General features: G+C 41.8%; 1 protein-coding gene across 3 annotated transcripts in view; it reads left to right on the forward strand.

Moving 5' to 3' along the window:
• Positions 1-16,612, forward strand: part of LOC310700384 (ABC-type organic anion transporter ABCA8-like) — a 317,713-nt gene that overhangs the window by 34,769 nt on the left and 266,332 nt on the right. For all 3 annotated transcript variants that reach the window (XR_014522589.1, XM_083489829.1, XM_083489830.1), the window contains 6 exons: positions 2,051-2,178; positions 3,759-3,896; positions 4,504-4,617; positions 7,733-7,909; positions 8,187-8,300; positions 10,506-10,619. Coding sequence is in view for 2 of the 3 variants with exons in the window: in XM_083489829.1 (XP_083345955.1) it covers positions 2,051-2,178; positions 3,759-3,896; positions 4,504-4,617; positions 7,733-7,909; positions 8,187-8,300; positions 10,506-10,619 (785 nt within the window). In the remaining variant the exon portion in view is untranslated. The remainder of the gene's footprint in view (positions 1-2,050; positions 2,179-3,758; positions 3,897-4,503; positions 4,618-7,732; positions 7,910-8,186; positions 8,301-10,505; positions 10,620-16,612) is intronic.

Raw genomic sequence — 16,612 nt, forward strand, 5'->3', positions numbered from 1 at the left:
CCACAAATCTGTCCAAATAATGTTCATATTTCTATCTAGTCCTATCTTGCTGTTCCCATGTCTCATCTTATTCATATATTTTTCTTTTTTCTTTGTGATCTCTTCTGATAATCTCCTTAAGCAGGTAAACACCAGTTAAAATCCTGTGTGAATTTTTCCGTTAATCACCATATCGAGATGGTTTCCATATATCATCACTTCCATAAATAAAAGCACTCTTTCCATCATTCATCTTTGCAAATCTGTCGCCGCCTTTAGTCCTCTGAGGAGGCCGCCCGCAGTATGAAAACAGATCCATTCGTCCTCCCAGACATAAGTCTTTTGACAGAACTTGCCAAAATGGCGACGCTGTTTTTTTACTGCGTCATCCCAAAGCTCTTAAACTTTCCACTATCTCCTTAAAACATGCTTTTGGTTAGAGATTATCTCACACAGTCTTAAATCATCAGCTTAGGTCATTTAAGCGGCATTTCTGACTTGTGTGTGGGGGGGATTCTTGGTTAATCACATAAAGAAAAGAAAGGAAAGGAAAGTCCCCCCCCATCCAGTCCCGTTGCCGACATACCGAGCCTTGGTGTGTCTTCTCATGATATATTCCTGTTTATCCAACCCATCTTCTTTCTCAGAGATCTCTTCAATTAGCAGTCTTTACTCCCCCTTCTTCCTTGAAATATGTGCATTTGCTTCCACCTAATTATTTCTTTTGAAGTTGCTGCAGCTAGAGGTGCAAATCAGAGACAGCGTCCAGGAAAGCCGAAGTCCACACAAGGGCTTTTTGCCTAGTGCCCCCACCCCCTCGAGTTCAGGGGTGGTATAGGGCACAGCAGGCAAGGGCAGTCCCCCCCCACTCACTTGGGGGGGGCAGGGAGGCTGCTTACTCCCATCACAGCCTCTTAATTACCTCGTGTGGGTCGGAGAGATGTTATTGTCGGCCATCTTCCAATGCGCCCCTAGTGGCACCCCCCTGAACAATAATAATCTCTTAATCCAATATTGTCTCAGTGTTGTGAGCAAAAAGTGAGGGGAGGGGGAACCATGTCTAACAGCCCTTTGGAAGGAAAGATAGAATATGAATGTAATAAAATGAAGTTTTCATACAGTTTTAATGGACCAGTAGACAGCGAGTGAAAAATGTTTTTCCAGCTCTCTATCGGGAACTGAAGGTTTTTTAACTAAGAGCACCCAGAGCCCCAACTATAGCATAGCTCTATGGATTGCCTGAGGAGTTTGGTCTACTCATAAGGAGTAGGTTCCTTACAAATAACCCTTTGTTCCGTACGAGACCATGTTCTTTTGGAGAAAACTTCAGCATCAGGCAGCTGACTGAGCCTGCAACTTTAGGAATCAGTACTCCCTTGGACTCAGTAGTGGTTTAGCCTCTACCGTTGATTTTGAGCAAAGGTCTGGTGGAGAAAGGTCTTGTGCCATGATCCCTGAAAGCCCCAAATCCCCCTGCTGTGTCTCACTGCCCCATTATACATCGTGCTCCTCTATAATGTTAGCTTTGGGGAGTGCCAAGTCCTCCTCTGAAGAGGATTCCTCCAGGGCTGTCTGAGATGCCAGATTGTGTAAGGTATCAGATATTTGCTTACAAAAATTTTGATTACAGCCAACCAGGATATGGCTCTTCAAAGCTTGCTTCACTGACGGGGTCATATCATGGAGCCTGGCACTATTGGCAGTCCTAAAAGAATAAGATAATTCCAATATTACCTCAATAGTAAAAATAAAAAATTAAGAATTTTGGGTGGAATTCAAGATGGCACTAAGGCGATTGTTCCGTCAGTGCTCATCTCCTCCTTCATGCTGTTTTAGGGGTTTTCCCCAAACTTCCCTCCCCTCAAGTCAATTTGGGGAGGAGAGGGTGAGGGAAGCCCATTTGTGCTAGTGGGATAACACAATCCATTTTAGCAAATAAATAGGCATTAAATGTTACACAAAGATAATTCAAATTCTGTATTACACTTCATTTTGGTTTTCTCCTGTTTGAGAAATTAAGATTCTACCACAGTCCTCCGGTCATTCTGTGAATCCTTGTTTTCTTTTTCAGGTGCAAGCATTGACAATTTCATCCAAGCAGTGAAGAATCAGAATGTCCTGGTAGACGTTGTCTCTGGCAAAAATGTCAGTGACCAACTAGTGCACAATGGGGCTATAATGGTAGCCCTTGAAGACAAGGTAACTTCAGTTATTTTTTGTTGCAATCAGTACCATTTTTCTAGAAAAGGAGGTGCCAGAACTCAGCACGAACGCCTCCCTTGTTTTCTTAAAATGGCAATGGTGCTCACCTGAGAGGTGCCAGAACTGAGTTCTGACTGGGGGGGGGACCCCCCTGGGTGTAATCCTGGGGATAAAACTGGGGAGCAAAGCCCCATATCGACTGTTACCATCTTGTGCCAGCTTGTGCAGGGGCAGGAAATGTCATGGCAGACTTACTCTTTGCATTTCCATGTGGTTTCCTTTTTTAATCTTTAGCCCCAAAGTGCTGGCTGGAGGGGGTTAGGATCGTGTGAAACTAGCTCCCTGACAACGAAGGAGAGCTTTGACTGTCCTTGTTTCTTCATAAAAGCAATACTAAAAAATCCTGGTAACCAAATATGGTTGTACATGTTTTGAATTTGAAAGCAAGCAGCATCTTGTGTTGTTGGGCGTAGCTGTTTTGCAAGCCTGTTTTTAAATGCCTTTCCCAGTTAAAGAGAAATGCTCTTTAAGCCGAGTATAATACTGGTGTAGCATCAGGTAACAGCTAGCTCCATCCCAGCCAAATTAGAAGCAAGGCCACGATTCCAAAATATGGGGGCACAAAGTTCACAACTGTATGAGAGCAATGAAGCTTAAATATACTCAGAGTCCTGTAGTGATTTCATGCTCTTTATTGCAGCTTGTAAAACAGTGATTGAATTGCCCCCCAAACCCCAGGCTTTTATATACATTAATTACACAATGAGTCCCGTCTGATTGGCTGATTCTGTTTCCCTCCTGGAGCCCGATTGGTCTTTTCCTGCAGACCAATCAGTTGTTGCATTCTAGGATCCTACTTGCCTATTGTTCTAGGATCCAAGCTTAGTACATAACAGAAGCTGTCCCAACAAGTTCGCATACCTATCCAGCAAGCTCTTTTCCAGAAGAAGAGGTGCTGGAACTCACCATGAACGCCTCGCTCGTTATCTTATAATGGTAATGGATCCCACCTGAGAGGTGCTGGAGCTCAGTTCCTGTGAGTTCTGGCTGAAAACAACAACCCCGTTTATAGCTAAGGCACGGCACATACCTTCCATGAAAGAATCAGCCTTGTAAGAATGTCTAGCCTGCAGGTACAGACTCCATCAAGGTGGGTGCATCTGTTCCCACTAGTGAAGGCATCTTCTGACCCTGGGAGACAATGGCAGACCTGCCTCCTCTTGTGAATTCTCTTCAGCCTCTCCCCAGGCTGTGGCTCTGAGCTCTCCACAGCCTCTGGCAACATTCTCTCCTCGACAGGAAGGGAAACAGCAACAGAGACTCCAGTACCAGCATTACCATCTTTCTTCAGACAAGACTTTGCTCTGCTGTCTCAGGCTCCTGTCCCCACTCTTCCCCATCTGCTGCCCAAGGTCCACACTTGAAGGCACTTAGTGATGTAGGACACCTTCATTACAAATAACACATAAAGCAGGCTTATGAATTTCTGTTTTCATTACAGGCTGTTATTTTCTCAGCATTCATTCACTGGCTCGCTTGAATTTCTAACTTGTATTTCATTTCTTGTCTCGGTTCAGAAATACAGATTCACACTCATATGCCACATGGAAGTGACCAATTGCTTTCCGGTGCTTGTCAACATCATCAGCAATGCACGCCTGCGAATGTTAAATTCCGCTGCCCATATTCGAATCTGGAGTCACATGTTTCTATTTGTAAGTCTTTCAACTGGATTGTAAGAATGGTTACAGTAGTGTGAAGAGGCGGGCTAGTTGTAGTGGTGAATAAGTGTGAAAACACACACACACACACCTCTCTTTAATAGATTTGCATTCATCTTTAATATTGATAGGCTTCCAAGCCAAGGTATTTCTAATTTCATCCATTTTTCAGAACTTCCGTGATTTTTAAAAATCATGCGTTCAGTTTGAAACATCATCTTATAAGTTGGTGTTATATATATTCCAAGGTATTTGATAGAAACGTTTGTCCACTTAATATTCATTTGTTTTGATATTTTAGTTTTAATTTCTTCTAGTACAGTATATTAATACTCATAATATCTGTACCACCTGAGTCGATTTTATACTCAGAGACTCTGCTGTAGTCTCTGAATTCAGTTGATTCTTGTGAGTTTATAATAGTTAACAGTACTACATCATTAACCTAAAGACAACTTTTAAATAAGCAATGATCAACTTTATTCCTATAATTAAATATCATTTTTAAGCCTACCAAGTGCAGAGAATAATAGCAGCTGTTCTAATCATATATACTGTCACACAGTGTTTATAAACTTTATCTTTCTGATTTGTTTCCCAGCAATTTAGTAGCAAACAGCTATGGATCTTTTTCTGTAACATGTGCTTGTTTGGGGTATTTATATACCCTACCTTTCCAGCACATTTTGCGATGATGAGCGGTCGTTACTACAAGGTAAAGTAATTAAACATGCATGAAACTTATTCCCTTCCCAAGCAAAGCCCTTTCCACACACCAGCATTTAACGTCAATCAGCCAGTGTTCAACTGCATATGGTTGAAATCGCGCAAGTTAAATGTGCGTAAGACAGAATCATATCTTTGGGGCCTATCACCCCTACATTCTCGTTTTTATGATAACTTATTTGAGTTGGATATAGCTCTTGGATTTATGTTCAAACCTTGGGAGATTGCAATGGGGAGCTAACGATTCTATTGATTCCAATGTGCCACAATGGAAGAAATAAAAACTTTCAGTTTTATGCTAGCTCTTATATCCCAGTCCAGATCTCCCTTTGAATGTTTTATTATTTGTTTTTGAAATGTAGAGACTTCCCTATTTTAAAAAGTTTAAAAAAACAAACAAGCTGAAACAGTGATCAAAAAGAGCAATACAATATACATTTCGGAATGTATTTCAGAAAAAATGAGCACACCCAAAAAAGGGGGGGGGGATAAAACTGCTATACAGTGGTACCTCGGGTTACAGGCACTTCAGGTTACAGATGCTTCAGGTTACAGACTCTGCTAACTCAGAAATAGTACCTCAGGTTAAGAAATTTGCTTCAGGATGAGAACAGAAATCACGTGGCGGCAGCAGGAGGCCTCATTAGCTAAAGTGCTACCTCAGGTTAAGAACAGTTTCAGGTTACGAATGGACTTCCAGAAGGAATTACAGTGGTGCCTCGCAAGACGAAATTAATCTGTTCCGCGAGTATCTTTGTCTAGCGGTTTTTTCGTCTTGTGAAGCGACCCTATTAGCGGATTAGCAGATTAGGGCTATTAGCGGTTTAGCGGCTACTAAAGGCTTAGCGGCTTAGCGGCTAAAAGGCTATTAGCGGCTTAGAAAAAGGGGGGGGCAGCGGGAAAAAATATCTCAAGACTCGCAAGACATTTCCGTCTTGCGAAGCAAGCCCATAGGGAAATTTGTCCTGCGAAGCGCATTGAAAAATGGAAAACCCTTTCGTCTAGCGGGTTTTCCGTCTTGTGAGGCATTCGTCTTGCGGGGCACCACTGTAAGTTCTTAACCCAAGGTACCACTGTCGTAAGGTTTTTAAATTCTGAAAGGGCATTAAAAGATGTCTCAGGTACGCCTTCTCGTGGGCCTCATTCCACAACTGTGATGCCACTACAGTGGACACTCGGGTTGCGAACGTGATCCATGCGGGATGCACATTCGCAATCCACATCTGCGCACGTGTGGGTTGCTATTTGGTGCTTCTGTGCATGCCAAAGCATGATTTAGTGCTTTTGCGCATGCTCGGCCGCTGAAACCCATTCCGGTACTTCCGGATTTCGGTGGTCCGCAACCCGAAGAAAGGCAACCTGAAGTGGCTGTAACCCCAGGTATGACTGTACTGAAAATGCCATTTCACTCTAGGCCCCCAGCTAGAAGGGCCTCCTGCAATGATCTGCAGGTCCAGGTAGGTAAGTGTGGCAAGAGGTGATCAGTTCAGTATTCTTGCAGTCAGTGCAAAGATTTCCCAATTCATTCAAGTGGAGAGAGCGGGTATTTATTTGAAGTATTGATACACCATTGCCTCTGTCTGACATCCAAGGGCATACTAAGTTGCCAGCTCCCGTAGTTCCTTCCCTATCTCACCTAGGAATGGGACACTTTTCTCAGACTTCTCCTTCTTTAGTCTTTGGTTGCTCGTTTCCTCCCCTCACCCTCTTGTTTCCTCAGAACACTCCTATCCAGAACTTCATTGTTTTTGCTCACATTTCAGCTGATACCCATATTAATTCATGACAACTTACTAGGAGACCAGTGGTCACCTCAGCAGTGTCTTCAATGCTACTTCCTCAATCCTGGCCAAAGTGGTACAGAGAGGAGGTTTCTCCCAAACCTGAGCCCACCCTTGATTTTCTAACTGCCTCCCTAAATCCTTAAGTTGCCATCTCTTTCTCCATTAACGTTTTGTAAATTGCAGAGCCCAAATCCTTTAGAATGGTCCCCTGCTGGTAAAAGTAAAGGGTAAAGGGACCCCTGACCATTAGGTCCAGTCGTGGCCGACTCTGGGGTTGCGGCACTCATCTCGCTTTATTGGCCGAGGAAGCCGGCGTACAGCTTCCGGGTCATGTGGCCAGCATGACTAAGCCGCTTCTGGCGAGCCACAGCAGCACACGGAAACGCCGTTTACCTTCCCGCCGGAGCAGTACCTATTTATCTACTTGCACTTTGATGTGCTTTCGAACTGCTAGGTTGGCAGGAGCAGGGACCAAGCAACGGGAGCTCACCCCATCACGGGGATTCGAACCGCCAACCTTCTGATCAGCAAGTCCTAGGCTCTGTGGTTTAACACAAAGTTTATTAGTTCTATTTATTAAATTTGCTAGTCGCTTTTTAACCAAAGCCATTCAAAGTGTCTTACAGTAAATAAACAAACACATACCTTAAATCTGTTATAGAAGGAAGGAAAGAAAAATCTAAATGGCTACTCTACTTTTAAAAAGTTGAAATAAAACACCCACACCCACACACACAAGGAGGCAATTTAAAACCCAAGAAATGTTTTTACCTGGTGCCTGAAGTTAAGTAACAATGGCACCAGGTGAGCCTCTCGGTGGAGAGCATTCCACAAGTGGGGAACCACCACTCCCATCTTATCTGAACCTCCTGTGGAGGGGGCATAAAAGAAAGGGGGGGACTAAGTAATTGATGAAAAATATTATGTATCTTAGGGATGTGGGTGGCGCTGTGCATTAAACCACAGAGCCTAGGACTTGCCGATCAGAAGGTCAGCTGTTCAAATCCTCGTGACGGGTTGAGCTCCTGTTGTTCAGTCCTTGCTTCTGCTAACCTAGCAGTTCGAAAGCACATCAAAGTGCAAGTAGATAAATAGGTACCGCTCCGGCGGGAAGGTAAATGGAGTTTCCGTGTGCTGCTCTGACCCGGAAGCTGTACGCTGGCTCCCTCGGCCAATAAAGCAAGATGAGCGCTGCAACCCCAGAGTCGGTTACGACTGGACCTAATGGTCAGGGGTCCCTTTACCCTTACCTTTATTATGTATCTTGCCACAAATCATATACTGAAGGGCATAATTATCTCTTGCAATTTTCTTTGCTAGATAAAAACTCGTTCTCAGTTGCGGGTCTCAGGACTCTTTCCTTCTGCCTTTTGGTGTGGATTAGCTCTGGTGGACATCCCTTTGCATTTTATTCTCCTCCTGCTGCTGCTTTGGCCGTGGCTCAGACTATTAGACATTGTGGGACCTCATGGCCATACTACCACAATTTTATGTTTGGTGAGTATAATTACTTACATTACTTTTTAAAAGTAGTCTTTAAATGACCTTTAATGTTTACAATGTTTACAAACTAATGTTTACAAATGTTACAAACATTGAACCATTTCCACTGAATAATAAACTTGGGCTGCGATCCTCAATAGTTTACAAGGGAGTAAACTCACCCAAACATAATGGGCCTTCTGTATAGTTTGGTCATATGAAATGAGTTCCCAGAAAACCCGTGTTTTCAGACACCAGTCTTAACAATAAATATTAACCTTCTTCTTAACAGGTGTCATTTCTGTTTGGCTACAGCACGTCAATGGTCTTATTCCTATATGTAATTGCCTTCGTGTTTCGCAACAAATGGCATACTAGCAGTTTTTGGTCATTCATCTTAATCTTGGTAAGTTTTATGACCAGACCACTGACTGATCATTTATTTCCTTATATTCTTAATCTCACAATACCTCTAATTGTTTATAATTTTCCATTAAAGTAGACAAATCAATGGATGCTTCAAATATAATAATGTGAAATAATGTAAGACTGAATGACACGTTGAACAGAAAAGAGCATGAGCAGTGATCCTTTAAGTGTGCATACTTAAGCGGTATTCTATTTTTTAATTTTTTTTAGTATTTAATTTTTTATTAGTTTCAATTCATTGTACAACACCAAACATTAAAACAATAAAAAAGACAAAACACAAAAAAGAAAGAAAAGAAAAACATTGCATAACATAAAACACCAAGAAATTAAACTTACAGTAACTAAATAACTAAATCACACAACAATGATTGACTTCCCTTCAACTCGGTTTCGGAATATGTTACAAAAGATTTTCTATCTGCAGTTTCGTTTTCTTAAAACTCTTTACGTCGCAGGTGTTACATCGAGCCTACTGTGATTTTTAGATTTTTTACATCTGTTTCAATGTATGTCATAAATTTATTCCATTCATTATTAAACTTTGTACCTTTTTGGTTTCTTATTTTCTGTGTCATTTTTGCCAATTCTATATAATCAAATAATTTAGATTGCCACTCATTTATAGTTGGGATTTTTGATGTCTTCCAGTTTTGTGCTATTAGTGTTCTAGCAGCCACTGTTGCATATTGGAAAAGTGTTTGGTCTTCCTTTTTAATTTCTTCTCCAATTATCCCCAGAAGGAAGGCCTTAAGCGGTATTCTAAATCAGGTCTCCAGCTGTTGTTGGACTACAACTGTCCTCACCCCTGCTCCTGCTTGCTAAGGATGATGGGAGTTGTAGTCCAACTACAGCTGGAGATTCAGGTTTGGGAAACCCTGTTCTAAATACTTCCTTCAAACTGTCTGCATTTGAGCCAAGTTATTCCATACTTGGGACTGTGAGGACCCTTCTTCAGGAGCTGCCCAAAGAGATCTGTACCTGCCTTATAGGTAAAGGTAAAGGGACCCCTGACCATTAGGTCCAGTCATGACCGACTCTGGGGTTGCGGTGCTCATCTCGCTTTACTGGCCGAGGGAGCCAGTGTACAGCTTCCGGGTCATGTGTCCAGCATGACTAAGCCGCTTCTGGCAAACCAGAGCAGCGTACGGAAACACCTTTAGCTTCCTGCCGGAGCAGTACCTATTTATCTACTTGCACTTTGACATGCTTTCAAACTGCAAGGTTGGCAGGAGCAGGGACCAAGCAACGGGAGCTCACCCCGTTGCAGGGATTCGAACCACTGACCTTCTGATCGGCAAGTCCTAGGCTCTGTGGTTTAACCACAGTACCACCCGCGTCCCTTATACCTGTCTTATACTCTGCCACAAAAAACGTTTCTTCTTGCCACTAGAATAGAATACTATCATTTTGCCGCTTCCTCAATAATGCCTGTGAAGCCAGTGGCTATGAGGTAAGGTGAGGCAACTGCCTCAGGTAGCAGGATCCATTGGGGCAACAGACCCCAATGTAGATCTTATTCAGGGCCGGCTCACCCGTGAGGCAAGCTAAGGCAACCGCCTCAGGCGTTGGAATCCACAGTGGCAGCAGTTCCCCGTATCAAACTTTCTTTCCCCACATTCCCAGTATAGATATTCCCCCACCCCTTCTTCTCTGGCAGGGAGGGGAAGCCACTTTGGGGTCCACCTCAGATGCCAATATGTCTTGGGCTAGCCCTGGGGTATAGATTGCATTCAATGGGTATCGGGTGAATTCCACCTCCCACCCTAGCAATTCACACCTTCCAGTGGGGTGGGAGGTGGGATTCACCCGCTACCCACAGAGTGGTAACTCTCAACTTATGCACATTTAACTTCTGAGCATTTAGTTTTATGCGCTTGGCAAATAAAAAATAAATAAATAAAAGTTGAAAGGGGACAGAAAGCGGGGCAGGTATCCAAGAAAAAAGACCTTGGCAATCCCACCCACCATTGAACCCATTATATTTTGACATACATGATTTTGGCCTCACACTCTGTCCTCAGAACATAACCCCCACGTAAGTTGAGAGATGTAGTTACACACACTTGGTTGTGTTTCATTTGGGGTGTAAAGGAGTTAAGCCTCAGTATGGAAAACAAAATGGGAAGAAGCTGTTTAATCTGTTCAAAAGCTTAATATATTTTTTATTGTTTCATTTCAGGTGAACGTGCTTGCTTTGATTAATGCAGTCTTTGCAGTCCACTATGTGCATCATCTACTAATATTAATTCTTCCCCTGTTTACAGCAATAGAATTTATGTTAACTTTCACAACGGTAAGCAAAAGTGCAGCCTATTCCTGGTATCTTTAACTTGCCCATTAGGGCACCAAAGAGCCCTTGGTACCTTTGTCACGTACCAAGACCACCTGCCCCTTCCAATTTTATTTTCATTTTTAAATGATGTTTTTGGGTTGGGAAGCTTCCTGTTTTTATGTGGTGTTGTCTGTGCATTTTGTCTGTGCTTTTGCAGGGTGGGGATTTGTGTTGGGTGGGGGGAGTTCCAAACATGACCAATTTTTTGCCCTATGAAATCGGCATTATTTGGTGTCCAGTTTCTGAATTTATCACACAATTCGAAAAGGTTAGGGTCCGCTAGGCTATCGCTTTGCAACTGCGCTCTTGGGTTAAGGAAACAGTAGCTCATCATGGGCCACCAGATTCATAATGGCACATCCTCCTGGTCTGTAATCCCGGAATAAAGGTGCTCCCAATTAAGGTTTACACCCACCCCAGCCCCCGAGCCACCTCCTCTTTTGGAACCTGATCTCGCAAACACTGTGCAGCTACCTTATCTAATCTCCTTGACCTTGGGCTGATCAGCTGGACACTTTCCAGTGAACCGGGGGAGGCTCCGCGCAGCTCTAACAACTAGGTGCGCCTTATGGTCCGGTGTGCCTTATGGAGCGAAAAATACGGTAATACAGTTGTACCTTGGGTTACAAATGCTTCGGGTTACAAACTCCGCTAACCTGGAAGTAGTTGAAGAAGAAGAAGAAGAGTTTGGATTTGATATCCCGCCTTTCACTCCCCTTCAGGAGTCTCAAAGCGGCTAACATTCTCCTTTCCCTTCCTCCCCCACAACAAACACTCTGTGAGGTGAGTGGGGCTGAGAGACTTCACAGAAGTGTGACTGGCCCAAGGTCACCCAGCAGCTGCATGTGGAGGAGCGGAGACACGAACCCGGTTTCCCAGATTACGTGACTACCGCTCTTAACCACTACACTACACTGGCTCTCCGTGTCTAGTTGCTCTGAATTGTGAACATATCCCCAGGATGAGAATGGAAATTGCACGGCTGCGGCGCAGTGGCAGCGGGAGGCCCCTTTAGCTAAAGTGGTACCTCAGGTTAAGAACGGTTTCGGGTTAAGAACGGACCTCCGGAACGAATTAAGTTTGTAACCCGAGGTACCACTGTAACCAAAACTGATCCAACAGCTCTGCTCCATTTGGATGCCTCCATATGTCTTAATCCTAATCATGACATCCAATTCCAAACAAACCTGAGGGACTTTACTCACAAAATGACTAGCAAATTTGTTTTAGCAGAGATCCAATGGGACATTTTGGTACTAAATTCCAGGATTCCCCCCTTGTTCTATTGCACCCCTCCACGTAGAGAGGGGGCTCCAGGCCCTCTGGGAATCGCCCACACATCTATTTTTTTTTTTATAATATTTTTTATTAGTTTTACAAAAAATTTTATAACAAACAAACACAAAAAAGAAAACAAACAAACAAACAAGTATAGTTTCATAATGTCTTTTCATAAACTCCTTTCCTCGGACTTCCCCATACCTCCCCTTTCTGCATCCTCGTGTCCAAATTTTATAGCAACTTATAAATATTTTTTTTCAACTCTAATTCGTCATAGTCCTTTCTTATTCTAATCTTATATTACTGCAACCCTTTCTCTCTGTAGAATCTCGACATTCTAAACCTCCTCAAGTTTATAGTAGTCCTTAAGATAGATCTTAAATTTCTTCCAATCTTCTTCCGCAGTCTCCTTTCCCTGGTCCCGAATTCTGCTCGTCATTTCCGCCAATGACATATAGTCAATCACTTTCATCTGCCATTCTTCCACGGTGGGTAGATCTTGTGTCTTCCAATACTTTGCGATCAGTATTCTTGCTGCTGTTGTTGCATACATAAAGAAAGTTCTATCCTTTTTTTGCACCAATTGGCCGACAATGCCCAAGAGAAAGGCCTCTGGTTTCTTAAGAAAGGTATATTTAAATACCTTTTTCATTTCATTATATATCATCTCCCAGAAAACCTTAATCTTCGGGCATGTCCACCAAAGATGATAAAAAGTACCTTCAATTTCCTTACATTTCCAACATTTATTGTCAGGCAAGTGGTAAATTTTTGCTAGCTTGACTGGGGTCATGTACCACCTATATACCATTTTCATCACATTTTCCTTTAAGGCACTACATGCCGTAAATTTAATTCCGGTGTTCCACAACCTTTCCCAGTCAGCAGACATAATGTTATGGCCGATGTCCTGTGCCCACTTAATCATAGCTGATTTAACTATTTCATCTTGTGTATTCCATTTCAACAGCAAGTTATACATTCTTGACAAATTCTTAGTATTGGGTTCTAGCAATTCTGTCTCAAGTTTTGATTTTTCCACCTGGAAGCCAATTTTCCTGTCTTGTTTAAAAACCTCCGTTATTTGATAATAGTGGAGCCAATCTTGTACTTTGGGTTTTAGTTTTTCATGGCTCTTTAATTTCAGTTTCTCTCCATCCTGTTCTAAAATCTCACAATACTTTGGCCATCCGACCTCCATATTGACTTTCTTATGGGCCTTCGCCTCTAAGGGTGACAACCATCTAGGGGTTTTGTTTTCCAACAGGTCTTTGTATCTCATCCATACATTGAACAACGCTTTCCTTACAATGTGATTTTTAAAGGCACTATGCACTTTGATTTTGTCATACCATAAATATGCATGCCAACCAAATGCGTTATTGAAACCTTCTAAGTCCAAGATATCTGTATTCTCGAGGAGCATCCACTCTTTCAGCCAGCAGAATGCTGCTGCCTCATAATACAATTTTAAGTCCGGCAGGGCAAATCCCCCTCTTTCTTTTACATCTGTTAGTATTTTATATTTTATTCTGGGCTTTTTGCCCTGCCAGACAAATTTCGCAATATCTTTCTGCCACCTCTTGAAACAGTCCATCTTGTCAATAATCTGCAAAGTTTGAAACAAAAATAACATTCTAGGCAATACATTCATCTTAATTACTGCAATTCGGCCTAACATTGATAATCTCAAATTTGACCATATTTCTAGATCTTTTTTAATTTCTGACCAACATTTTTCATAATTGTCCTTATACAAATTCAAGTTTTTAGATGTTAAATTAACCCCTAGGTATTTCACCTTCTTAACCACCATCAAACCTGTCTCTTCTTGAAACTTATTCTTCTCCATATCTGTCAGGTTTTTCCCTAAGACTTTAGTTTTTTGTTTATTCAATTTAAATCCAGCTACCTGGCCAAATTGTTGAATTATCTCCAACACCTTTTTCGTGCTAGTGTATGGCTCTTGTAAAGTTAAAACCAAGTCATCTGCGAAAGCCCTTAACTTGTAATGTTTTGCTCCGACCTGTACACCTTTAACCTGCTGGTCATTTCTAATCATATTCAGCAACACCTCCAGAACAGAAATAAAGAGCAATGGGGACATTGGGCACCCCTGTCGTGTTCCTTTTTCTATCTTGAGTTCCTCAGTTATTACATTATTTACAATCAGCTGAGCTCTTTGTTCAGAATATATCGCACCCATACCGTTCTCAAATCCTTGGCCTACCCCCATCCCATGAAGGTTCTTTTTCATAAAACTCCAAGAGATGTTGTCAAAGGCTTTCTCCGCGTCCACAAATATCAGAACTGCTTTAGTATTTATGTTCACCTCTAACTTTTCCAAAATGTCTATTATATTCCTAACATTATCTGAGAGGTGTCTCTTTGGGAGAAAGCCTGCTTGGTCTCTATGAATCTTTTCCATCAGTACTCTTTTGAATCTTTTTGCTAAAATGTCTGCAAAAATTTTGTAATCCACATTGAGTAACGAGATTGGGCGGTAGTTCTTCAATTGAGTCTTTTCAGTCTCTGTCTTTGGTATGAGTGAAATATATGCTTCTTTCCACGATTCAGGTGCCTTTTTTCCCTCTAAGATCTCATTACAGACATCCTTTAACGGTTGTATCAACCATTCCTTTAACGATTTGTAGTATCTGGAAGTCAGTCCATCTGGCCCTGGAGATTTGCCCAATTGCATGTCCTGAATGGCACCCTCTATCTCTTGTTCTGTTATTCTCTGGTTTAAATCCACCTTACTTTGAGCAGAGATTTTTTGTAATCCATATTTATTAAGGAATTTATCTATGTCTTCTTCATTTTGTAATCCTTGGGAATAAAGTTTTTTGAAGTAACTCACAAAACAGTTTCTTATCTCATTTGGTTTAGATATGGTCCTTCCATCCACTTCTAAACTTGAAACTGTATTTAATTTCTGTCTTTTCTTGAGTTGCCATGCCAAGAGTTTGCCACATTTGTCTGCCGACTCAAATGTCTTTTGTCTCATTTGCTTTATTTTCCACTCTATCTCCTGGTTCATCAATTCCATATATTGTGTTTGATACAATTTAATCTCCCTCAAAATCTCCTGGGACTTTGGTTTTGACCTTAGTTTTTTCTCTCCTTCTTTTATCTTTTCCAAAATTTTTTCTCTTTTCTCCTTTTGCTTTCTCTTCTTTATTGAATTTTGTTGAATCAAAAACCCTCGCATCACAGCTTTACTTGCGTCCCAGATCACTCTTCTTTCCACATCGCCCCTTAGATTAATTTCAAAATAGTCCTTTAAGGTTTTTTGGGCCTTCAAGTGGAACTCTCTATCTCGAAACAGGGTGTCATTCATTCTCCATCTAAACTGACCAGTTGTTGTAAGTTTCATTTCCATCTTCACGGCGTTATGGTCGGAGCAGGTTTTTGGGCAGATTTCTACCTTCTTAATCTTCGGAGCCATTCCACTAGTAATCCAGATTTGATCAATTCTGGTCCAGGTCATCTTTGCTTGGGAGAAAAAGGTTCCCTCTCTTTCAAGAGGGTTCCTTGTTCTCCAAATGTCTATTAAGTCCATGTTTTCAGTCATTTCAAAAAAAGTCTTCGGGAGTCTCCCTTCTTTAGTAAGTATCAGTCTTTGTGTCTTGTCCATGTTTGTAGAAACTACACCATTCATATCTCCCATGATTATCATATTATATTCCAAGTAGTCCGTCAGGGTTTCATGAAGTTTTTTGAAGAATTCTGCTTTACCTTCATTTGGTGCGTAAATCCCAATTATCAAAAATTTTTCTCCTTGTGCTTGAATCTCCACCGCTAAATATCTTCCTTCTTCATCTTTAAAAATCATTTTTGGGGCCCACTTCTCTTTTACATAAATCACAACTCCTCTTTTTTTCACTTTGTCCGACGAGATAAATTCTTGTCCCAATTTTTTATTCATAAGCAGTCTCCTGTGGGCTCTGGTTATGTGAGTTTCCTGTAAGCAAATCACGTCCAATTGTTCTCTGTACAAAATATGGAATACTTGTCGTCTCTTCAAAGGCATGTTCATCCCGTTACAATTCCAGCTAAGGAATTGCAGGGCCATCTTGTTATTTTTCTGGTATTCCTCCAACTGCTCCCAATTGTTGTTCCTCCTCTGTTGGTGGTGGAAGATTCTGTCCAAATGAAAGGTTCAAAATGTCTATTACGCTCCTTTGTTCAGCAATTGGGTCTACAGTTCCTTTCTGTAGATCTTCTTGATTTTTATGCAGGAAACTGTCTTTATCCTGTGTCGTCTTTATTTTCACCTTCTTCCTCCTGTAATCAAAAGACAGTCCCTGTGGAAATTCCCACCTAAAACGAATGTTATTCTTCTTGAGCAGGTAGACCAAGTCCTTATAAGAAGCTCTCAAGTCCAGAATATGTTTAGGGATATCTTTAAAGATCTGTATCGGTGAATTCCCAATTTGTAAGGCCTTTTCAAAGTGCAGTCTTAATATTTTGTCTCTTTCCTCCTTCGATCTCAAGGTAATCAAGCAGTCTCTCGGTACCTTTCTATTCTGTCTTCTGCCCAGTCTGAATGCCGTTATGATTTTGATTTCGTCTTCCTCTAAGTCTTCCCAGGCATCAGCAAACTCCTTCATTAAAAAGTCCGTAAGATTGTCTCCTTCATCCTCTGGAATTGATCGTAATTTCAGATTCTT

The sequence above is a fragment of the Podarcis liolepis genome (assembly GCF_965112155.1).
Source record: "Podarcis liolepis genome assembly, chromosome: 2".
In the NCBI taxonomy this organism is placed as follows: Eukaryota; Metazoa; Chordata; class Lepidosauria; order Squamata; family Lacertidae; genus Podarcis; species Podarcis liolepis.